The 25,342-nt window shown below is 35.4% G+C and overlaps 1 protein-coding gene across 1 annotated transcript in view; it reads right to left on the reverse strand.

The window, feature by feature from the left end:
* LOC121319976 (A disintegrin and metalloproteinase with thrombospondin motifs 20-like) overlaps positions 1–25,342 on the reverse strand; it is a 99,946-nt gene that overhangs the window by 53,946 nt on the left and 20,658 nt on the right. The window contains exons 4-11 of the mRNA XM_041258013.1: positions 21,704–21,963; positions 19,741–19,824; positions 19,517–19,641; positions 19,015–19,055; positions 18,511–18,616; positions 11,789–11,935; positions 8,405–8,546; positions 7,239–7,343 (exon numbers count right to left, since the gene is read on the reverse strand). Of these exons, the coding sequence (XP_041113947.1) occupies positions 7,239–7,343; positions 8,405–8,546; positions 11,789–11,935; positions 18,511–18,616; positions 19,015–19,055; positions 19,517–19,641; positions 19,741–19,824; positions 21,704–21,963 (1,010 nt within the window). The remainder of the gene's footprint in view (positions 1–7,238; positions 7,344–8,404; positions 8,547–11,788; positions 11,936–18,510; positions 18,617–19,014; positions 19,056–19,516; positions 19,642–19,740; positions 19,825–21,703; positions 21,964–25,342) is intronic.

Raw genomic sequence — 25,342 nt, forward strand, 5'->3', positions numbered from 1 at the left:
ACGAGTTGTAAAGGTGCTTTATGTACTACAAAGCCAGTTTATAACAGTGCTGTGCCTCAAGAAACAATCAGAAAGCTTCCTTGAACATATGAGAGGCCACTTTAATGAGAAAGCACTGGGGTATCAAGAGTTTGTGAGAGGGTAAAGTTCCCCAGCTGTTCTCAACGTGTGATTCTCATTTGGTGTTTTGACAAACAAAACTTGACATACGTTTTTTTTGTCTGTTCAATTTCTTCAGACACATATCTGGACTTCTACACCATTACAGACAACTTTAATAGCAATATTGTAAAAGTTTACAGCACCTGCTAGATCTAACTCCAATGTCATTACAAGGTGTAAGATATTTCACACTATTCTCTGAAGTCCTGCATCAAACATCAGCAGATGTGCAAGAAAGCTTCCATTGTTACTGTAACTCTGTCTCATCCTATTCAGAATTTATCATGTTTGGTATTTATTTTGACAACTGAAAGGCCTAGATATGTAACAGCCAGCTTAGGCATGATCTTTTTAAAACAAGACATTTTTCAATAATGTGCAGTCACGTCATTTTTTACAAGGAAAAACATATTATGATGATTCACACTATTTACTAGCAGCAGTAATGTTTAGAATAACAGAAAACTGTGTATGACTGACATACAAAATAAATGTCACCATGACCAATTTTCTCCTGTGGTGAATGGATAGTACACTCAATAACTTCATTAACAAATGGCCACTCAAAGTTCAGACAACCGCTTCTTAAGATATAGCCTTCATTACTAGAACCAATCTTAAAAAAAGAAGTGAAAAATTAGGTCACCCTGATCAGGAGGCTGATACCCTCAAGTGCCTATATATGCTCATATATGAAGATGTGGGAATGTTATCGACATGGATGGACATACCGGGAACCTACATTAACAAACATAAAACTGCAGGAGGATAATAAGCTAGTATTAAGACTACATTATCAGTAGCTTTAATGTCCACACCTTTCCATCTTAGTCAAAAGTACTATGAATAGCTACTGTACAGTTCAGATATTTACAATGTCTGACGTCTATTCAGCTCTATGGTTGGACGCATTACCCACGTGTATCCATATGTTTTTCATATGTCACTTTAACACAAGCAAAAATGCTGCAATATCAATTTTACATGTTTTTAAATGAGAAACTTCAAACAATGTTAACGTGAAGCACTGAAGGTTTAGAAGTGGCACACTGTTACCTAGTTAAGTCACTACTGCACAGTGTATATTGGTGAGCTCTGAGACTAGCTTTGTGATTGATGTCATCACTGGTAATAATTTCCATGCTTTGACTACGATGAACACTGCAACAGCAAGCCAGGTATAATATGGGTGCAATTATATAGCAATGTTGACAATACAGAATGATAGCAAAATGAAATGTCTGCAAATGGAATGGCTTAGAAATGTACACCTATTTATACCATGCCACAGTTCACTTCAAAACACCAAAGGAAGGCTTTTCTCTCTGATGTACAGGAATAATTTCACAGCTGAGCCATCTCTTAACCACTCATTTTACACTGCTGGAAGACAAGCCTTACTGGATTACTAAAGTGTTGATACAAAAGTCTAGGCGCAGGAGTGGATACTGGATCAACATGATCATTGCAGCTGTGAAGAGGAGATCCAAGCTTTATCAAACCAATCAAGCCGCACGTGTGTGCATTGTCCAGGACTCGTGTTCTAGATTTTAACAAAGAGTTTACCTACTGTAACAGCAGTTACTCAAAATGAACATGTTGTAAAGCAGTATTCTAGAAAATATAAAATATATATATATATATATATATATATATATATATATATATATATATATATACACACACACATACACAATGTATGTTAGAATCTGTGGTGTCAACCATTACACATCAAAGACTGCCAACCAAAACTTGTCAGTCTCCCATCCCTCCATGCAAAACAACAAACAAGAAACAATACATATCTCATTTATTGCAATAGTATAGAAATACACTTGTAAAAACATTAAAGAAAAGGTACTAAAAACAAGAAATTGCAATGTCAGTAAACAAAAATGAGACCTTCTTGAACTGTAGGATATTATGCGAGTTTCATCTAGATGAGAACAAAAATAACAGCTAAGAACTACACTATATATAACACATACTATAATAAGTAAAGCATAATAAATTGTGCTCTGCTGGCATATGCTGTATTATTGTACACAACCTTATGTACTTAATTGTTTTAGCAGATAGTGAAATGGTCTTTTTGATATTTTACTTACTGTTTTATGCAAAATAAAATGGTGGGTATGTATGTATGGATATGATTAAGAATGTAAATCAATCTATAAATCTGTAAAATATACTGGAGTTGGAGGGTGAGAAGGGTTGGTCAGCCTATAGATTCTTATTTGGAGAGAGTAGTTATTTGGGTTGATGTGGTGCACGTTGTGCTGCTCTCATTTCCACTCTTGTTGAATGACAGTGGCAGGAATGGAAAAAGCAATAATGGACTGGCATGAGAGAGGACAGATTTATCATGCTTCACCGCTCCAAAAGCATAAGAAAGGCTTTGAACTCTGGAGAAGGAGTGAGGCGTAGGTATTTACAGACAACAAGAAATGAGATGCCCTCATTAGAACAAGCCTCAGTCCGTGAGATGACAGGGTTAGCGATGACCATGAATCACGGAGAAGAGTTTAAAGGAAGCTATACAAAAGAGACGAAATTATATTTGCAAGAGGAATATTTAAACCCACTTCGGGAATAGCATATTGTCTACCACTCAAAGATATGGGCAAAATGTTTTGGTCATCTCATAGTAACCAAACAAACGTTTCTCTTTATTTTTATCTCTGCCTTTTTACTATATTAACGTAGTACAATACTGTTTTTTTCTTCTTGTTGTCATTAAAATAAAATCTATAAAGAGTCCACAAAGATTTAAGATAATGTTAATTTAGGAGATTGCCTTCTTTTTTCTATGATGACATCGGCCAAGTTTCTAATGCTTTTATCGAACAAACTTTGAACTGAAACTAAGAACTAATCCCTGGAGGAAAAGCACCTGCACTGACCAACACATTTAAACAACAACTGCAGTAAGTGTTTCTTTATAGTTTCTTGTACATAATGAAGAACAAATATACTGCCGGGGAAGAAGATCTGTGCTAATTAATTATTTTGAATTACACAGCAGGAAGACCGTAATAATAGGTTCCATTTGGAGAATTTAAAAACACAGGCCTGTTCTCCCAAGGAAAGCCTACTACATTTCAAAAAGATCTATTGGGTGAGGGTTGTTGAAGATAATTTTAATCTGCCTTATTTCATTGATCGTAATAATAGCTTACTGAGTGCCCCAAAGGGACACCTAGCAGCCTGTAACCTGGCACATATAATAAGGCCCATTATTTCAGCCTGAGAATATAATATTACAGAATTCTGGAATCACCTGACATTTCTGCAGTGCTGAATATGACAATGAAACAAAAACGGATCAGAAAAGCTCCAGACACTCAAGTTAATGAAGCACAACGCCCCACGTTCACATAAAATGCTTCCCTGTACATTTAGGTAAGCCAAAATGTTGCTTATAGTTCTGTCTTTCATTTCTTCAACTTCAAAGACTATAGTTAAGATGACATGACAGAACAAAAAAGGAACAAAGTTATCGCTAATATTCTGGAGAGAGCACTGTTTGATCTTTATATTTTTCTTGCTTGGAAAGGACACTGCAGTATATGGTGTAATTTTGTTTGTCAGGCACTGTGGTTCCAGTTGTCTACATCTTTCCAGTGTTAAAATGACTACAAGGAAATCTTTTATTGAAATGCTTGGTCTTCCAGGATACTTACAAGCAGGTTTCAATGCATTTAATGTCTGTTTACAGAATGGTCCAAATGAAGCCTTTCAGGACAAAGTCAATCAATCGCAAAAGAAGATATATCTCACTGCCTTCAAAGAAAAACTGCTAACAGATGTATGGTTCACGTTATCACAAACCAGATCTCACACTTTTGTAATATATATAAAACCTTTATTTTAAAATACATATTTATTATATTATTCTGAAGCAACACTAATGAAAGGCATTGCTCGAAATGTTTGTCGGCTTGTCTTTTTCTTTCAGTTTTACAGTACCTGTGAAGCAACGGTAATAATAATTTGTTAAAATAATAAATTTGACAGCTACATTTGCAATGTGGTTGAGTGGACAATAATTAGACAAAACACAATTAAGTTCTTTGGCTTCTCTGTTACGTTGGCAGTCATTTAGTTTCACTTTTATACCATTCACAAAAGTATTTTCCCAACCCTTTTCCAGCCTATAGAACAAGCTCTTTATTGAGACACTTCTAAACATAAAAGAGGGGACAACGTGAAAAAGATACAGCCAGCGTTGTGCCTGACAGCCTTTACATTTCGATTGAGGACCCAACTGCAGCTGAATCCTTTCAGTACAAGCTTTCTGTGTGCCTCAACTTGGCTTTAAAATTGTACTCCAGTATGCAAACCACTAACCTCCTCACCCTGATTTTCAAAAGCATTTGGGTCAAGGGTTCAGAACAAGGTGGCTAATTGAACCTGACTGCATTTCCTCTCAGAAAAGTCCAAGTTCTTTATCCAAAACGCCAATAGATACTGCTTAGTATACATTAAACAGTTTAACCCCAATTATGGTTATTCCCAATACACAAAAAAGGAAATAATCCTAAAGAAAGAGTATGTTAAGCTATGTCTTACTGTAAGATTGAATCCAAATATTGGTTTTACAGTACAAGAAAGACACACTACCATTGTAAAATATACCAAAAGACAGTGCCTATAGAAAGCCTACATCCCCTTGAACTTTTTTCACATTTTGTTGCGTCAGTGACTTAGAGTTTCAAGCATTTAAATTTTTTTTCCACTTATCTACACTCCATACTCCACACTGTTCAGGGGAAAAACATTTTTTATTGAGAAAAAAAAAAAAAAAAAAAAAATAAAATATATATATATATATATATATATATATATATATATATATATATATATATATATATATATATATATATATATATATATATATATATATATATATTTAAAAATACATAATTGGATAAGTCTCCACCCCCCTGAGTTAATACTTGGTGGAAGCACCTTTGGCAGCAATTGCAACTGTGAGTCTGTTGGGATAGGTCTCTACCAATTTTGCACAGCTAGATTTGGCAATATCTGACCATTTTTCTTTACAAAACTGTTCAAGCTCTGTCAAGTTCCTTGGGGAGCATTGATGGACAGCAATCTTCAAATCTTCAAATCATGCCACAAATTTTCGATTGGATTTAGGTCGGGGCTCTGACTGGGCCACTCAAGGACATTTACCTTTTTGTTCCTTAGCCACTCCAGTGTAGCTTTGGCTGTGTGCTTTGGGTCGTTGTCATGCTGAAAGGTGAACTTCCGTCCCAGTTTCAGCTTTCTTGTAGAGGGCAGCAGGTTTTCCTCAAGGACTTCTCTGTACTTTGCTCCATTCATTTTCCCTTCTATCCTGACAAGTGCGCCAGTCCCTGCCAATGAGAAACATCCCCATAACATGATGCTGCCACCACCATGCGAGAACAATAGGGATGGTGTTCTTTGGGTGATGCGCTGTGTTGGGTTTGCTCCAAATATAACGCTTTGCATTCAGGCCAAAAACTTCCATTTTAGTTTCGTCAGACCACAAAACTTTGTGCCACATTTTTGCATACTTAAAACGGGATTCAAGGTAGGCTTTCTTGAGTAATGGCTTCCTTCGTGCCCCCCTACCACACAGGTTAGATTTGTGGAGTGCTTGGGATACTGTACACTTTGATCAGTCTTGGCCATAAAAGCCTGTAGCTCTTGCAAAGTTCCCATTGGCCTCTTGGTAGCCTCTCTGATCAGTCTCCTTCTTGCACGGTCATCCAGTTTGGAGGGATGGCCTGATCTAGGAAGGGTCTTGGTGGTGCCATACACCTTCCACTTCTTAATAATCATCTTGACTGTGCTCCAAGGGATATTCAAGGGCTTTGATATTTTTTTTATACCTACCTCCTTATCTGTGCCTTTCAACAACTTTATCCCGGAGTTCTTTTGAAAGCGCCTTGGTGCTCATGGTTGAGTCTTTACTTTGAAATGCACTACCCAGCAGAGGGAACCTACAGGAACTGCTGAATTTATCCTGAAACCATGTGAATCACTACAATTTAACACAGGTGGACGCCATTTCACTGGGTGTGTGATTTTGAAGGTGATTGGTTACACATGAGCTAATTTAGGATTGCTACTACAAGGGGGGGTGGACACTTATCCAACCAAACTATGTCAGTTTTTATTTTTAGTTAATTTTCTATGAATTTCTAGAATATTTTTTTTACTTGGAAGTTGTGAGGTAGGATGTGCAGATAAATAAAAGAAAAACTATTTTAATGTATTTTAATTCCAGGCTATAAAGCAACAAAAGGTGAAAACTTTGAAAGGGGGTGTAGACTTTCTATAGGCACTGTGTGTGTGTGTATATATATATATATATATATATATATATATATATATATATATATATATATATATATATATATAGATATATATATATATATATATATATATATATATATATATATATATATATATATATATATATATATATATATATATATATATATAGATATATATATATATATATATATATATATATATATATATATATATATAGATATATATATATATATAGATATATATATATATATATATATATATATATATATATATATATATATATATATACATATATATATATATATATACACATACACACACACACACACACATATACACACACACACACACACAGCTCTATTGGGATTTCCTATTCTGTTTTCATGCTGTTTTATTATCTTACTATGAAAGACTATTATGTCTGTATGAATGAAGGTTACCAAAATAAATATTTCTCAAAGTGTCTGGGAAGATATGGAGGTTGAGCCGAAGGCAAAGAGCCGTTTTTCCCTATTCCTTTGGAAAATATAACATTTTTATTCATGAATTAAAAAAACTAAAACAAGCTACGAATTGTACCTCAACATGTATTTGATATAAAAGTATTTCTTCCCCCAAATTACACTGTTATGCACAGAGATGAAGGGAACAAAGGTATACTCTGAGTTTCAGCAATATGGAAGTTGGAAGAGTGTTAAGTCAAAATGCTATTTCCCTGAATTTACTTTGATGTTCCACAGTAAACTTACCATCCCATGGCCGCAATCAGTCCCATCAGCCAGAGGCATGTGCTGCGTGCGACAGCCCTTGTGAACCCCTTCTGCACTCGTGCACCACAGCCTCTTGCACTGCTTCTGTGAAAAGAAAACCACAGATGGCAAGAGGATTAGCGCTGTCCAGCACTATAAAAACAAAATTAACTCTAATCTAATCAGAGGTCAAGATGTTTTTACTAATCAGTATTTAAGAAAAATAATATGTATTTAACTTTGAATAGAATGTTCTATCTTAAATACATTATGAATGTAGATTTTAATCCCAATGGAAATAAAACTTTTAATGCCAGCTTGACAGTCTTCCCCTTTAATTATCCACACTAAATCCTTGCAGCTAGCTAAAGACATTTTAAGGAACTGCCTGACAGGTTGATAATGTTGTTGAAAACTCTCCATAAATGTCTACAAACTTGCTCAAAACAATGTTCTTCATAAAGTCATAAAAAAGGCCCTATTTATTACCCAACTCTTAAGAAATTTGAAAAACCAGGCCCATACTGTCGTTTGGTTGGCACACAGCCTTGTCTATGCATTACATTGCTTTATATCCTTCATGCAAGAAGTCTAGAAGTCAAAAGACATGCATTGTACTGCATGAGAACTGAACTGGTTCTGGAGAAAGATAAGCAATTCATTTTTTACTGATTTCCAGAGAGCCAATGCAATGGACTCAGTTTTGTTCTGCATCTGGAGAAAACATGCCTCATCTTAGGTGCGGTTAATATTATTAGTGGTTTCTTGATGATTTTATAACATTACCTGTACACAAATTGGATATTTTTTACTATTTATATATTTTATTATATTACAAGGTCTTACTGTTCCTTTACGCAGCTAACAGAAAACAAGAGAGCCCATTATGCCACACAACCAGTTCACAGGTTTTACTCAAAGTGCTGTTGCACTAGAATGCACATTCTCTGTAAAAGGCAGAACAAAAATGACATGGTCTTTTCACTGTGATTCCCGACTAGAGCATTATAAAAGAGGAACATTGCATACATTCCTTTTTATCATACAAGAACTGGAATTAGACACACTTTATTATTCACTAATATGTAAGAATAAAACAAGGCTTTAGCAAAACAGAAACACTGCCACTATAGTTATGCATCCTGACAGTAGTAGACAACCCTTACCAAGTATGGACAAACTTGTGATCCTGGTCCGAACATGAGTTCACACTGTTTGTTGGCGTTGTACAGCTGACCAGGAAGTTGAGAAGGAAGTTCATATGTTCGACTAACCGGCTCATCAAGGAGACACTCTCCATATCCAGTGCTGTTCACCAAGAAAATTAAAATATTTACTTACTAAAGTAAACTTTTTCTTTTATAAAATGTTTTGACTGAGGGAAATGAAAAATCCAAAGTGACATACCAGTAAGCATTTGAGAAGATTTTTTAAATTTTTTTTCCCCCCAATTTGTGTGAATGAATACCCCAATTTCAGACCATTTTTATCCTATTGTTACAAAGTGCTGCCCCACACCAGGTACTTATAAAACAAAGTATTCCAGTTCAAAAGGCCTTCTGTACCAGGGAAAAAAAAGATCAAACAATATGCCATACAATGTATAATTACATGACAAGTTGATGCAGCATTTCTAACTTGTTCATGTGCCAAGTTAAAAGCCACCTGCAACATATTAATTCCAAAGGATTATTGGTTTGTGACTAAGATGAGTTTTCTTTATATTAGTCTGCAATTTTATAAAAACCCATTGTTTTTCAATAAAGACTGTGCACATTCTACTAAATGTCTTGAAAAGTGGGAAACAAAATCAGATTGCTCTTCTGTAAAACTATATCACAATTGTGTTTAACTTACAATAAGCCCATTAAATCCAACCAAGTGTTTGAACACTACTTATCAAACCAAAATCTGTAGCAATAAGAAACGCGATAAACAAAACCCATAGTAAGATATCTTTTATCAATATTTTATTAACTAATCAAAAGGGAGACAATAGTTTATGAGCTTACTATTAAAACCAGGTTGAAAACTACAAAAACAGCAATGCTGAGATATTATATGCAGCACGCTGCTCAGTAATGTGAACAATATTCATATATCATTGCAGGACACAAATTCTTTAAGATGGCAACTTTCCAAAATACGCACCTGGCTGTCACCAGTTTCAAATTTTAAAATGCACCTAGTTACAAAAGACCGTCTTTACAGTTTTAGAAATGAGAATTCTAAAGAAACCATTGTCACAGCACTTTGTATTTCTTTTCACTTTTGAAGTAAATATTATTACAATACTTGTGCCCAATGATCCATCGTCAATGGAAGGAAACAATATGCGAGGAGCCTGTACTGCATACATTCCAGATATACTGTACCCTTTTCAGAAACTTCAGAACAGAAGATACATCTTGTATGTTAATACCATGAAGTCAATTTCTCAGACAAATATAAAACAGTTGCAGTAAGATGAAAAATGTAAGTTTCTGACAGTGACTGAATGTTTTCATTGTATAACATGAATTAATAAATGCCCTTTACTGTATGTTAAAGAAAATACACTTACTAGTAAAATGATTTGGTTTAATCAAATCCATTTTTATATTGATTTACAATCTTAATAATTGTTGTGTACCGGAACAGAGCGATTTTGTTTTTCAAAGGTTTTGAACTGAATTAAAATACCTGCCTATGTTTACATTACACTGTAGGACCAAGATTCTCAAGGTTATGGGTCACAAACATGGCCCACCAACTGTAATGTGGCCTGCATATTTGCGCCTGTGCAACTAAAGTGGCTAAAATAGAGTATTAAATATATTCTTTTTATTTATTTTATTTTATGTGAAAGAAAATGCCTTCACAAACATACTTGTATCTTTCAGTATGTCATATAAAATTGTAAACTTATTTGCAATAACACAATACAGGTTAGGTGAAAGAGTGATGATGAAATATAATAATGTAATGTTAGCATACAGAATGAAGTTATTATGCCAACCCTAGTATGTATGTATGTGTGTATATATATATATATATTAGAGACACACACAATGTCTGTCAGCAAGAACAGTGCTAAAAGCAGTGAAGATGAGTCTGTCAAAAATGTATTTTCTGAAAAGATTTTATGGTGGAGTGTAATGGAAATCCAAAATGATGTTATTGCATTTTGAAGTTGTGGAAGCTTTACAGAATCGTCTCAAATCACAAATATAATGTAATTATAAGGTAAATCTATAATAGTGTTCCAACTGTAAAGTGGACTGCACATGTTTGTGTGTGTGTCTGTGTTTATATACATAATGTATTTTATTTTACATGAAAGAAAATGCCTTCACAAACATACTGCATTTATGTACAATGGCTTTCTATAACACAATACAGGTTACAGTTTTTAATAACTCAACTCTTACCTAGTTTCCAAGGAAACACAAACAGATACTTAAGGAAAATATTTCAGTAGTTCCTCACAACAAAAATGCTTAAAAATGTCAAGAAAACCTACCAGCAACAAAACAAATATTCTTTAACTGTATCGGTCATGAAAAGTGGTTTTTGTTTAGTAATGCAGTATTTTTTTTCACACAATTTGTAATAAACTTGAGAACTCCAATAGACACTAGTTTACCCTAATTAAAAGTTTAAGCTATAAATCTGCTATCGTTAGTAAAAGATTGCTTATAAATATCCCAATGAAGTGTCGGCATCCAAAACACTGATGCACTTGACCTAATCATCTCTTGAGAGTATAGCACGCAGTTTTGCTCAATGCTACTCATTGTAAGGCAAACATATGCATCAAAAGCCGTAGGCTGTTTCTTTTCATAAATGTTTCCCACCAAGCTGTAATTCTGCACTGTCTGTTCCTAAAGGCCATAATGGTTTATAAACATTACCATTGTTAGACTGGTCGGTGTTTTATTCCCAAGCACTGAGTGGGAGGCAACTGTCAGAAATGTTCAAGAATTCCACAACAATGTACACGTTTACCTCCTCTGGAGCCCAAAGGTCTGATTCCAAAAATGTGATTTTGCTTTTATTCATTTGTAGATATTTGACAAAACCAGAACTTTAAAATCAAACCACCATGCAAAATTGGCTAGAAAGAGATCTACATGCAGATATGAATAACATTAAAACCCTTATAACGCTTTCAGAATGAAGTGACCTCAGGATTCACTCATCATCAAGGCTTCCTTTTGTAAAAGGTTCACAATTAACAAAGCATGGATAAAGATCAAAAGGGTCACGTCTAGGGAAAATCTAATTATAACTGACATTTCCCATCTTAAATGGAAGCTCTTCAGAGAGGCTGGTGGTCACTACTTGGCTTTATAGCAAGTGAAAGGCTCTAGTTGCCTCTAGTTACCATTTTTTACGGGGAAAGTATGTGGTGGCTAAATGAGTGTTTGTCCAGCCACTTTTAAATCTGTGTAACAGGGCAAGCAAGGAAGGGGAACAACAAGCAAAGCTGTTTGAGCAAGACACCATTGCAACAAACAAAACAAATTTTGCACAGGCACCTATAGAAGAATTTGAAGCAAATTACTTACTCAAGAAATTCAGTGATGTACTTGCGACTACACTTGGACCATGACCATGGGCTTGTGTTGTAGTTGAGTGTTGGGGCCATGACGTGGTATTGATGTTTCACCCCAGCTTCTCTGCATTTAAAACTATCGTCATGAGGTATGTTAAACCTACAACAACAAACAACAACAAAGTAATTTAGAACAATCAATGTTACTGTAAAAACACTACAAAATATTTGAGGACCATGTAAACACGCAGATGGACAGGAATATATGTTGTGAATTTTGCTTGAAGGCATAAACACAACTTGAATAGAGAGGCAAAACAGACAATAGGGAGATAGTCTTGTGAACAGTGCTATTCTTTCATGAGTCCACTGTTCCCACCCTTCATTAAAACTCCCATGATGCAGTTCTTGACATCACTGTCTATTTCATCATATTGTGTCTGGAACCTCCGCTCACAATGCTCCATGCAAATCATAAAAAAAATTTCCACACATTGGCCTTACAAAGCACATGCATCGGATGACAGATTAATAAATGCAAAATGACCGCAGGTGGGGCATTTTTTGCCTGTTTCATCCCCTTTCTTATTGAATATCCTGTTATTACTGAACAGACGTCTCACTGGTGCAGTCATACTCCAAAGAGTTCTCCCTTTTCTCTGAACACAGAATGCAGGTTGGACACCACCCCCTTGTTCAGCTGTTCACTTACACGTCCAAATACTTGATGGACGGGAGCATATACTGCATCGAAAGGTCAAACAATACATCAAGAAAAAAATTAGTCGTATATGAAACAATCCAGTAGTTTTAGGGAGCGAGTGAGTGCAGTGCTTTTATTACATAATATGTAACTGCTAGCACAGCCCAACAATCTTGTTCCTTCCCCATCACAGATTAATTTCTCTGGAGGTAGCAGTGATACTGGGCTTCAGAGAGACTTAAGGGTTTAACTAACTGTAACTGTGAAACATGTCACTTTCAGGTGCCCACCTTCATGTTTTCAAAGTTTCTTTGTAATTGCGTCTGATATATTTCAAGTTATTATCCCAAGCTTCTTTTAAGTGGATCTGATGGCTAGATTCAAGTCATTCCCATGTACAACTTCCCTATTCCTTCACACAATAAACTTGCGCAAGAGGAAGTTGTCTCCAGACTGTCTGTGCTGCTCTTCTCTCTTGTGCAGTGGCCTTTTTTGATGTATGATACAAGAAGAAAGTCCTCACGCCTCTTTTTGGGGTTGCTCTTAGTTGGGTCTCTTTTGCTTTTTGATGTCTGTTTACTTGAAACATTTTAGTACTTAAGACTTTTTTCTGTAGCTTTTTTTTTTTTTTTTCTTAAAGATCAAAGAAAATGTTAAATTCCATAGGGGTCCTGGTAATGACAGAAGGGTTAATGAAAACAGTCCTTTTAAAAAAGCAGCAATCACAAGATATATGTAACCAAAGTAGAACCATTTAGAGGCTTACTCAAATCCTACTGGCAAATGTCACTGATAGATAAGTGCTGATTTAAGTTAAAGATAAGGAATACTGCCTGGACATTTTTGAAGACTTCCAGAAATATCTGGCATCTACACAATCTACACTATTCCTGGAACCATAAAACAAAGTGCTTCATTCTCCTTTAGGGTACTGTGAGCAGAATGAACCTCAAGCCTCCTATGGGGTAGGTATTCCTGTGGGAGGCTTGATAAGTGGAGGAGGTTTACAGTTTCATTTTCTAATTTCTATCCTGCTGAATGCATCGTTTGCCTTGTACAGTTCCACATTCTTTGTTGAATGCACTGGCAAGGAAAAAAAAAAAAAAAGATTTGACTAATCTGAACTGTGGAAAACTACAAATGGAATTCAACTAAAAGTAAAAAAAGAGCTTTACCTTTTAGTAAGGCTTTATCCACGACAGCCGAGAACAATATATCATATCAACAAAAGAGCAAGTAACTGCTTGAAGAAAACGTGAACAAGATTTGCAATAAGTAGCACTTAGTGTATAAAGCTAGGTTTGTCTAGGCCTAGCTAGGCCTCTCAAGAAAGGGTGACTATTTCATTTGATATCCTGCATTACACTAAATTATTTTTGACATGTCCATGGCTTGGTTTGCATGCAGTTTAGAAACTTGAGATTCTCACTCCATTGTCGTGAGGATGTGACATAGCACCCACATATCTTGCACATTCCTCACGCTATAGGAAGCGCATGGCCATAACATGGCACAGCTAAAAAGGGTGGGTAAATCACCTCACGCTTGAAAGCTGTGCAAACTGACTAAAAACTATGCTTTGTGGCAACAAGTTTGAAAGCCATACCATAACATGAGACTTCTGCCATGAAAATCCTGTACACACTGCATTGTTTTTAATATCACTGACCTGATGGATTGTAGATCCGTTCATAGACTACCATAAGGATCAGAATGACTGATAGCTATTCGTAGGAAACCTTGTGTGTATATTATATATATATATTATATATATATTATATAAGATATATATATATAATATATACATGTACATGTACAATATATATATATATGTACAGTACTGTGCAAAAGTTTTAGACAGGTGTGAAAAAATGCTGTAAAGTAAGAATGCTTTCAAAAATAGACATGTTAATAGTTTATATTTATCAATTAACAAAATGCAAAGTGAGTGAACAGAAGAAAAATCTACATCAAATCAATATTTGGTGTGACCAACCTTTGCCTTCAAAACAGCATCAATTCTTCTAGGTACACTTGCACACAGTTTTTGAAGGAACTCGGCAGGTAGGTTGGCCCAAACATCTTGGAGAACTAACCACAGTTCTTCTGTGGATTTAGGCAGCCTCAGTTGCTTCTCTCTCTTCATGTAATCCCAGACAGACTCGATGATGTTGAGATCAGGGCTCTGTGGGGGCCATACCATCACTTCCAGGACTCCTTGTTCTTCTTTACGCTGAAGATAGTTCTTAATGACTTTCGCTGTATGTTTGGGGTCGTTGTCATGCTGCAGAATAAATTTGGGGCCAATCAGATGCCTCCCTGATGGTATTGCATGATGGATAAGTATCTGCCTGTACTTCTCAGCATTGAGGAGACCATTAATTCTGACCAAATCCCCAACTCCATTTGCAGAAATGCAGCCCCAAACTTGCAAGGAACCTCCACCATGCTTCACTGTTGCCTGCAGACACTCATTCGTGTACCGCTCTCCAGCCCTTCAGCGAACAAACTGCCTTCTGCTACAGCCAAATATTTCAAATTTTGACTCATCAGTCCAGAGCACCTGCTGCCATTTTTCTGCACCCCAGTTCCTGTGTTTTCGTGCATAGTTGAGTCGCTTGGCCTTGTTTCCACGTCGGAGGTATGGCTTTTTGGCCGCAAGTCTTCCATGAAGGCCACTTCTGACCAGACTTCTCCGGACAGTAGATGGGTGTACCAGGGTCCCACTGTTTTCTGCCAATTCTGAGCTGATGGCATTGCTGGACATCTTCCGATTGTGAAGGGAAGTAAGCATGATGTGTCTTTCATCTGCTGCAGTAAGTTTCCTTGGCCGACCACTGTGTCTACGGTCCTCAACGTTGCCCGTTTCTTTGTGCTTCTTCAAAAGAGCTTGGACAGCACATCTGGAAACCCCTGTCTGCCTTGAAATTTCTGCCTGGGAGAGACCTTGCTGATGCAGTATAACTACCTTGTGTCTTGTTGCTGTGCTCAGTCTTGCCATGGTGTATGACTTTTGACAGTAAACTGTCTTCAGCAACCTCACCTTGTTAGCTGAGTTTGGCTGTTCCTCACCCAGTTTTATTCCTCCTACACAGCTGTTTCTGTTTCAGTTAATGATTGTGTTTCAACCTACATATTGAATTGATGATCATTAGCACCTGTTTGGTATAATTGTTTAATCATACACCTGACTATATGCCTACAAAATCCCTGACTTTGTGCAAGTGTACCTAGAAGAATTGATGCTGTTTTGAAGGCAAAGGGTGGTCACACCAAATATGGATTTGATTTAGATTTTTCTTCTGTTCACTCACTTTGCATTTTGTTAATTGATAAATATAAACTATTAACATGTCTATTTTTGAAAGCATTCTTACTTTACAGCATTTTTTCACACCTGCCTAAAACTTTTGCACAGGTTGATATATGTACTATATATATATATATATATATATATATATATATATATATATATATATATATATATATATATATATATCTATAATATAAGATATATATATATTTTTGAAATTTTGAAGGAGAAAACTTCTCCTCTTAAAAGAGGTATTTTGTTTTTAAAAATACATGTAAACCTTAATTGTCCAAAAAGTACTACAAAAATAGTATGGCAGTTTTTTTTTTTTTTTTTTTTTTTTTTTTTTAAATGTGATTTTCATTGTTTAAACAAAAACAGGGGAAAAATTGAATCAATTTCTGAATCAATAACATCTTTCGGTTAAAAAAACATTTGTGCTACAGCAGGAAGTTTTACAGTTGAAGTCTTGTTTCTGAAGGAATGTTTAGGCAGTCTGTGGGAGATCAGAATGATTGGCATTCCCATCTACTCAGAAGCAAACACAGATCCCTCTTACTTAACCTGAATAGCAGGATTATGAGTGCTCGTTAAAGTAATACTATCAATACAGAACTGTATCCATTCAATTATTTATTTGACTCATAGACCTCAAGTTTAACACCTAAATAATACCCTGTCAAATCAACCTTAGGTTGTAAAACCATTCAAAAGAAAATCCTGCATTTACTGTGGTTTGTATTGTTGGCGATTATAAAACATTACAGAGCGCCTGCTTTTTTCACAATATAATAAGTTACAAATATGGTGAATTTATGTCTAGGTCAATGCTGACAGTACATTATAACTACTGTAGCTCACTGTTTTCATTATTGCAAAATTGTAGTGAAAATGTACATCAGTTTGTGGCTAGGCTTATACCTGGAAGGACTGGGACAACAATCATACAGTATTTCACAACGCACTGCTGGACATTTTACTGCAAGGTCTTTGACGGCTATTGTAGGTCCTTTGGGCCTTTAGACTCGTGTCCCCATAACAAACAAAAAAAAAAAAAAGCTATCCATAACTTGTTCAAGAATGCCTTTCTTTAAACTAATTAAGTAAAATTATGATGTTTTAAAAGAAGCAATACAACAAAAGGTTCAGTAACCAAAAATGCTTTTTCAGTTTTGTAAGGTTTTCCATCTTTTTTAGAACTTTAATTATATAACATTACAAATGTGAAATGACAGACAAGCCACAAGTTCAAGTGGTAAAGATTACTGGAGCTGAGTCTATAATTTAACAGGTATTTGTAAAACAAAACAAAAAAAACAAATTTAGGAAATGTCTGTATTTCCCACATTTACTACGTGTTGCAACATTAACTCCTGGCTAGGCTTAAGTTTTAAGCATTAAAACAAGGCATTAATTTATCTGGGCAGAGTTAAATTAATATTTAATTCCAATAATGGAACTAGCAGTTAACTTCTCAAGGCCCATTAGCTGTACACACCATGATTGGAAATACAGTACTTGACAATGATATTTCAACAAGTAGTTTCGACCCCTTTTATATTTACTCTATATAATACATGTATCTGCACTTCAGGTTGACAGAAAGGGAGAAATACAAACACTGTTGCAGAAGCAAAGATCATTCAAAATGATCTAGACAAGATTCAAAACTGGGCAGACACATGGCAAATGACATTTAATAGAGAAAAGTGTAAGGTACTGTACGCAGGAAATAAAAATGTACATTATAAATATCACATGGGAGATACTGAAATTGGAGAAGAAATTTATGAAAAAGACCAAGGAGTTTTTGTTGACTCAGAAATGTCTTCATCTAGACAATGTGGGGAAGCTATAAAAAAGGCCAACAAGATGCTCGGATATATTGTGAAAAGTGTTGCATTTAAATCGAGGGAAGTAATGTTAAAACTGTACAATGCATTAATAAGTCCTCATCTTGAATATCGTGTTCAGTTCTGGTCACCTCGCTATAAAAAGGATATTGCTGCTCTAGAAAGAGTGCAAAGAAGAGCGACCAGAATTATTCCAGGCTTAAAAGGCATGTCATATGCAGACAGGCTAAAAGAATTGAATCTGTTCAGTCTTGAACAAAGAAGACTACGTGGCGACCTAATTCAAGCATTCAGAATTCTAAAAGGTATTGACAATGTCGACCCAAGGGACTTTTTTGACCTGAAAAAAGAAACAAGGACCAGGGGTCACAAATGGAGATTAGACAAAGGGGCATTCAGAACAGAAAATAGGAGGCACTTTTTTACACAGAGAATTGTGAGGGTCTGGAATCAACTCCCCAGTAATGTTGTTGAAGCTGACACCCTGGGATCCTTCAAGAAGCTGCTTGATGAGATTCTGGGATCAATAAGCTACTAACAACCAAACGAGCAAGATGGGCCGAATGGCCTCCTCTCGTTTGTAAACTTTCTTATGTTCTTATGATTTAAATCATCAAGAATAATTCTGTAAAAGAAAGTCCCAAAAATTTTCTTTTTTTTTTTTTAAAAGAAAAAAAAAAACATAGGTTGCTTCATAACATGACGTTTTTTTTTTTTTTTTTATATATATCATATATATAGTATATATCATATAGATATATAATATATATATATATATATATATATATAATCATTATTTTTTGCACCTGCATGCTTGTATATAAAAGCCTTTTGTTCTGTAGTTATATAGCCATGGGAATACTTACACATGCCCCAGCTCATGTGCAATGGTAAATGCAGCACTAAGACCATTCTCTTCACTAATGGAACAGCTACGGATGGGGTCACACATCGTACCGAGTTCAGCTAAGCCTGCACAATGAATATTGGAAACAGGTTAAACAAGTATCTTCTTGAAAATGCTGTTAGCAAAAGCAAAAGCTTACACGACTAATATTTAGCATGCTCACTCTTAGGGTGTTCTTTGGATATGTATTGCTTTTCACTTTTTAATATTAGTATAAAGTGACTCTGTCATTAGAGCAGCAGACGAATAACAATTGGATGCTATGTTGTCCTGTGCAAGAAAGAAGCTTCCCTTGCAGGGAAGAAGTCGTCAAAACACAATAATGCAACTCACTAAGAAAGATAAATCACAGTCAGGTAGCAATGCTGGTCAAAACAGACTTTTTTTCAGTATTTGGTCCCCTAACAGCTGACAAGCTTTAATTCAGAAATCAAGAAAAAAAATCAGTTGGCAATCCACTCACCTAAGGTATCACACTTGTTCCGTGCTCTGCAGATGTCTTCCCTGAAATATGAACAACTCAATTATTATGAACTCATAACAAGCACACTCATATAACATGCAGCTGTGTGAATTTTGCTTCCCTGTGAACATATTGTGCTAATTCCATATGCAAAAAGGTGCACAATATGTATCTTAAATTATGGTAAATATTTAATTTTTTTTTCTGACAGAGAAATATGGCAAGATATATTGTGTACAATTTATAAGCATGTCCCGAGTAACAAGGTGATGGATGGATTGTGCTGTTTCTATTAATAAATCTTCTGAAACTGACATGAAAGCAAACTGGGTATGTGCATATAACAGAACTGTTAAGAAACAATGCACAGGAAAGGTACTGTAATAAAGCACCAAGCAGCAGGAAAAGATAAATAGTTTGCAGCTGGATACTGAACTGTTTTGAAGTCAGCATATTACCCCTTTGAATGTTATTGTTCTCCTGTAAGTTCAAATAACAATACCTGGTAAGGAGAACAGCTGTGTCATGGTGTGAAGGATGAGTGTCATCTACAACATTTTGTGTTTGCTGCCACACACAAAAATTGTGGAGGGTAGTTGCTGCATTGAAACTGACAGAAGGTCCTTCCTATCCAAAAAGGAGACAAGAGAACTCCAATTCATCTTCAGACATCTCCAGCGCAAAATGAATTTAGAACTTGAACCATGTTGCTGGCTTTTACGTTACCTGTTCATGGTGAACAACAATTAATTTCACAACCATAATATTTACAAGATTTCCAACGCTTGGATCTCTGTAAATTGCAGCCACCTGGAACAATATGAAAGACAAATAATTATTTAAAACCTTGTTTTCTAAAGGGGAGAATTGTACAAAGCAAAGTATAACTGACAGAGGAAAATTCAACAACTTGAGTGATGTTTAATGATGTTCTGTGTTCATAATGTATAAATAGGGCTTCTGATTTTCAGTTTTAACCGATAAAACACCCCCGATACAAATAACTTTACCCTTTTTCCATTAAAAAACCTACTACAAAAAAAATAATAAACACATTTCCCAGTGCTGCTAGGCAATGTGCTGAGTGAAAGCAAATTGCTGCATTTCTATTGGAGACTCTGCTTGCGAGATTTAAAACGAGATTACAATCAGGAATGGAGGCTTGTTAGCATGATTTAAAGCTGTATTACAGTTAAGATATGGAGGCTTTAAAACAGAATTGTGGCGAAATGTACAAAAATGCCTACACACAAAAACCCCAAAAGAATGTGCCCGTTACCATAGGGATTTCATTGTGGAAGACAGCAAAGGAAAGAAGGTACAACTTAAGTGTGCAAGTACTGTCGAGTTACTACTATACATATTTTGAATGAAAACAAAATTTGTAGGAAAGTAACCAAAAACACTAATTTCATGCAGTATATCAAAAACGAAAGCCCAGAAAAAAAACGATTTACATAAAACTCGAAAAACTGTTCAAAATAAGTACTAAAAAATACAATTAATAAAAACCAAAAAACAGAAGTCCTATGTATAAAGCAGCTTTTACATCCAGGTTTTACCAAGATATTACTGACATTCACATTCGGAGTGTCAAGTTTCATTAAATCTACATTCAGGACTCAGTTCAATTACAGTATGTAAACTGGGTTACGTGAACATCAATTGTATATGGGCTACTGTGCAAGTAATCTTCACTCTTTTGCATAAAAACACTGCTCAAATATTACAAAGGCGGAATTGATTTACAATGCCTGTTTGCGCCATAGGGTTCTTGGTGCTATTAATCCTTTAAGTCTTCACAGGAGGAAAAAGGTTTTAAAAAAATCATTTGAAAGCCTTATAATTGTGCTTGATTGTGAAACTGCAGCTTGGCTTAAAAACAACCAAGTATTTTACAGTAGCTGATCTCACAATGCACCTACACTAATAAAACCTATCCACCAAGTGTTTTTACAGGAATAGAAAGGAAGCAGCCCTTTCAGGAAAGACCATGGATCCCACGCCAGTTTATTACTGCAAAACCGACATGACAGGAATTCATAAATATATCTAATATTTAACAGGCCAAATATCATGAAGCGCTTTTCTGCCCCTAATCTTAGCATGAGAAGTATTGGAGTTTACAAGAACAGACAAACCATTGCACACTTAGGTTGAGACATCGTTTTACTCGTTCATTCACTGCCCTTGGCTATTTCAACCCTCCTGACAGGAACTAATTAGAAGACTATAAACATTTTGCTGGTCATGCATTCATAGGGGATCTTTTACAAAGGTCAGTCAGGAAGGCACTTTGTGTAAATGAAGACAACATAAATCATAATGCCATTGGTAGTAATGTTTCTAATGGCTTAACATACACCAATGTATTTCATTTTAAGCTGTTTTGCTGAAATAGCAAACAATGCAAATGGTTAGAAGCCATCAATCCAGCAAAAGCCATCAATCCAGCTTTACTGGCACTTGCTAATTAAGAATGGTCCACATTATATGGTCCACACATTTTAGTGGCTAAATGCACTATTGTAAGTAACAGCAACACTTATATTTTAAAATAAATAAATAAATAAATAATATATATATATATATATATATATATATATATATATATATATATATATATATATATATATATATATATATATATATATAATATAAATATATTTTAAAGAAAGATTTTACTTACTACTGACATAAGTGTTAGGATGTAGTGTTCCAAGTTTCGCCCATGATGGTTTACCATTTTGACGTCTGCAGTTACCATCACTTCCACAAACCTTGGATATGACAAAAATCTCTTGTGCCGTGAATGGGAATGGGATCCATTATTCATGTTGGATTCATGGCTTGAAGACTGTTCTGAATTCATGGCTTCATGTATAGAATGCAGATGCTCTTCAATGCTGTTTTTGTTCTGAAACTTAATTTGTTTCCTGATGTTTGTTTCTGTCAACAACAAAAAAAAAAGTGACAAGGAATTTATACATCAATTGTATCACAGGAAGTAAGGATAACTTATACTGATAAGGAATTATATTGTAATATAACTAAAACAATTATGTATCTGAATATACATTAAAAATAAGATTAAAAAAAAATATATACATGCTATACAAAACCAGAGAATGTGTCATAAAGTTTGACTGATACAGCATAAGGAAGTTCCAAGTGTTTGTGTATACTGTAAGCTTGTTCAATATTAAGGCAGGACATTGGTCATGTTTATGAATATGAACTTAGTACCTGCATATGCATTTGAAATGGAAACCACGGATGTACTGAAGTCAAAGCAATGAAACACAACTGCTGCTATTCAAAGATTTATATCCAACTCATATTAGTTACACTAAACTAAAAAATTCACATTAACCCAAACAAACCCCCTCAATTCTCATATTAACTGTAACACAGTGAAGCTTCTGAGCCGTGTTACTCAAATTACTAAGCATTCTGCTGATGTCATAGCTTAGAGACATTGTCACTGCCATTTTCACTCAAGGAAATGAAACTGCGATAACATCAGCAGAGGAAAGCTGCTTTTCATTTAGAGTTGAAAATGACATTATAAACACATTAAACCAGGTTTGCTGGTAAAACATTTTGAATACATGAAGTAATTTGTGGACTCAGATATCACAAAACCTTGTTACAGTTGTCTTCATCGGCCGCAAGGCTGTCTGCAGTAAAACACGCGCTTTTGAAATTGTCATCCAGTATATTGGTACTAGCTACTAATTTTTGCTATAAACAGTTGGTAAATGTTGATGCTCTGCATACTTACTGCACAGCATATGAGCAGGTTTTAGAACAGTTCATGCAATTCATTTACAGGCTTCTAGAACAGTTCATGCAATTCATTTACAGGCTTCTAGAACAGTTCATGCAATTCATTTACAGGCTTCTAGAACAGTTCATGCAATTCATTTACAGGCTTCTAGAACAGTTCATGCAATTCATTTACAGGCTTCTAGAACAGTTTATGCAATTCATTTACAGGCTTCTAGAACAGTTCATGCAATTCATTTACAGGCTTCTAGAACAGTTCATGCAATTCATTTACAGGCTTCTAGAACAGTTCATGCAATTCATTTACAGGCTTCATCGTCCTAGTATCTTGTTTCCAATCACTGTTGATGTTGTATGTTCTACAGCTATCATTGGCTATAAACCTTTTGCTCATTTATACCTTACGAATTTACCTTAGTGTTACATACCATACAAAAAATAATGACACAAACTTGAACAGTTTAAACTGAAAGACAGGGCAAACCAGTTTTACTTAGTTTTACAATTTTTTCATTATTCAAGATTTTTTAAATGAATGAAAAAAATAATAATTGTAGACGAGGCATCTGGACTGTGCAGTAGTAGTGCAGTTTTCTCCTATACTTCACAAGTTTGATTTCTAGGTTGATTTAAATATGCCAGCCCAGCAACATAAGTCTTAACCCTACAAAACTGTAAACCAAACAGAATGTAGAATTAGGCTTATCTACATGTCTGGAACATAGTCTTGAGAGTGACACATGTCAAAACTACACAACTCTGACTAAAGATGCAGACTATTGCTCTTTGTAATCCTTTTAAGTGTCAGAGGAAAACTGATATACATGCTTTTTCATCCTACAAAATAAAAACAACTACAACAATACCACTACTTATTTAAACCAGGGTAACTCCAAACAAATAGAAAAAACGTATTCTGTTTAGGTTAGGATAACTGATACAATTTACTTGACCACCATTGTTGTACACTGAATTAGACAAAAAATTTATTTAAAAAAATAGGATGAAATATATAAATCAACACTGTTGTTAAGAGGCAAATGGGTGTTGAATGTTGCCCTTCCCTTCTCCCTTCCACAGTGGAAAAGTACATACTGACAGCCTTCAGGAAACACAACTACATCAAGTGCCTTCTCAAAAGAAATAGCTATCATTTTCACTATAACGAGTCACCCCAGGCAACTGCTACAACAGACGGTGCTGTATCTACTGAAGCCCATTACCCTTTAAATGTTTGGGGACATTTACAGAGCTGATAGCCATGGCTTTATCTCTCAACAAGATAATGACACAAAGAATTCTTCAAAAATCTGTGGTGGTTCTCTGAACAGGAAGGATATGGCCACCCCTTGTTCTCTGACTTACTGCCCGCTGTGAATTTATTTGAGCTGAATCTGATACCTAATTCAAATAATAAAACTCTGCAGGGTTGAATACATTTCCACAAAATGTAGTCAAAACTTTAAAATCCCATTTATCTACTCAGCTGTCACCAATACTTATTTAATTTGAAGCTACTTGCTCTAATAATTTTTATATAAAGCAGAATTAATATTCAATCAAAGCTCCCAGGGGAACACCATGTTAATTAGATCCAGGTGCTGCTAATTGGAAGTGTAAATGTACTGGTATTTGGGTGGGCAGCGCCAGACTAACAGTATGGGGTTAAACTGCTGACTTGTGTATTCTGTTACCTTGAAGCATGTCCTTAAAAAATAGCAAGTGGGTCATTTTTACCAGCTTAAAATTGGGTTTCCAAATGACTCTGAAAATGAATTATGGCTTTCAATATATGTTTGCAGGTGTGCTGAACATCTTATTTTAATAAGGGACCCTTGCCTCACCTATATTTGAACTTAAACATGTTTCACCCACAGAAGAATGACCCCTACGGCCCATACTGCCTTTAGACAATGCGACTCAGGTTTGGGCTTGCATTGCATCCCTTAATATACTGAAATATGGGATTCATTACTTTTTCAGAAAGCACAGCACACAGAGCCCAGCAAACTCACTGGATTAGCTCCGAGTGTCCAGCTTCCTTAGTACTATATGTATTCATATTTCTTACCAATGCTGTGCCCTTGAGAAACAGCTGAAGCATTTCTGTTAGACAACACCCCCAAGACCTTCGATTGCGAGCAGCCCAATAAGTTAGTTACACTGGGTCCTGGATTGCACAGATCAGTAGCTATTTATAATACTGCAGTACAAATGGAGAGTATGAATTATGGGTTACTTAGTCCCTGCTAATGGTGGGGAAAGCAATAAAACTCAAATATTCGACTGACAGACATACAATCTTCTCAGTCTGATAGTGAAACAGGTAAGGGAGTGTAAAGCAAATGGTAAAAATGCCATTTGAAGCTACTTGCTCTTTCACAATTGAGTAATATGACCTTTAGTTTCATTGAGTAAACATAGATACAACCAGCCATCTTTGAATTAAAACTATACAACCTGAATATTTTCTCTTTTAAAAGCTCTTAAAGTGAACATTTTCAGTGGTTTCAGCAGCCTCTCTTCAGTCATCACCATA

The sequence above is a fragment of the Polyodon spathula genome, chromosome 8, assembly GCF_017654505.1.
Source record: "Polyodon spathula isolate WHYD16114869_AA chromosome 8, ASM1765450v1, whole genome shotgun sequence".
Lineage (NCBI taxonomy): Eukaryota > Metazoa > Chordata > Actinopteri > Acipenseriformes > Polyodontidae > Polyodon > Polyodon spathula.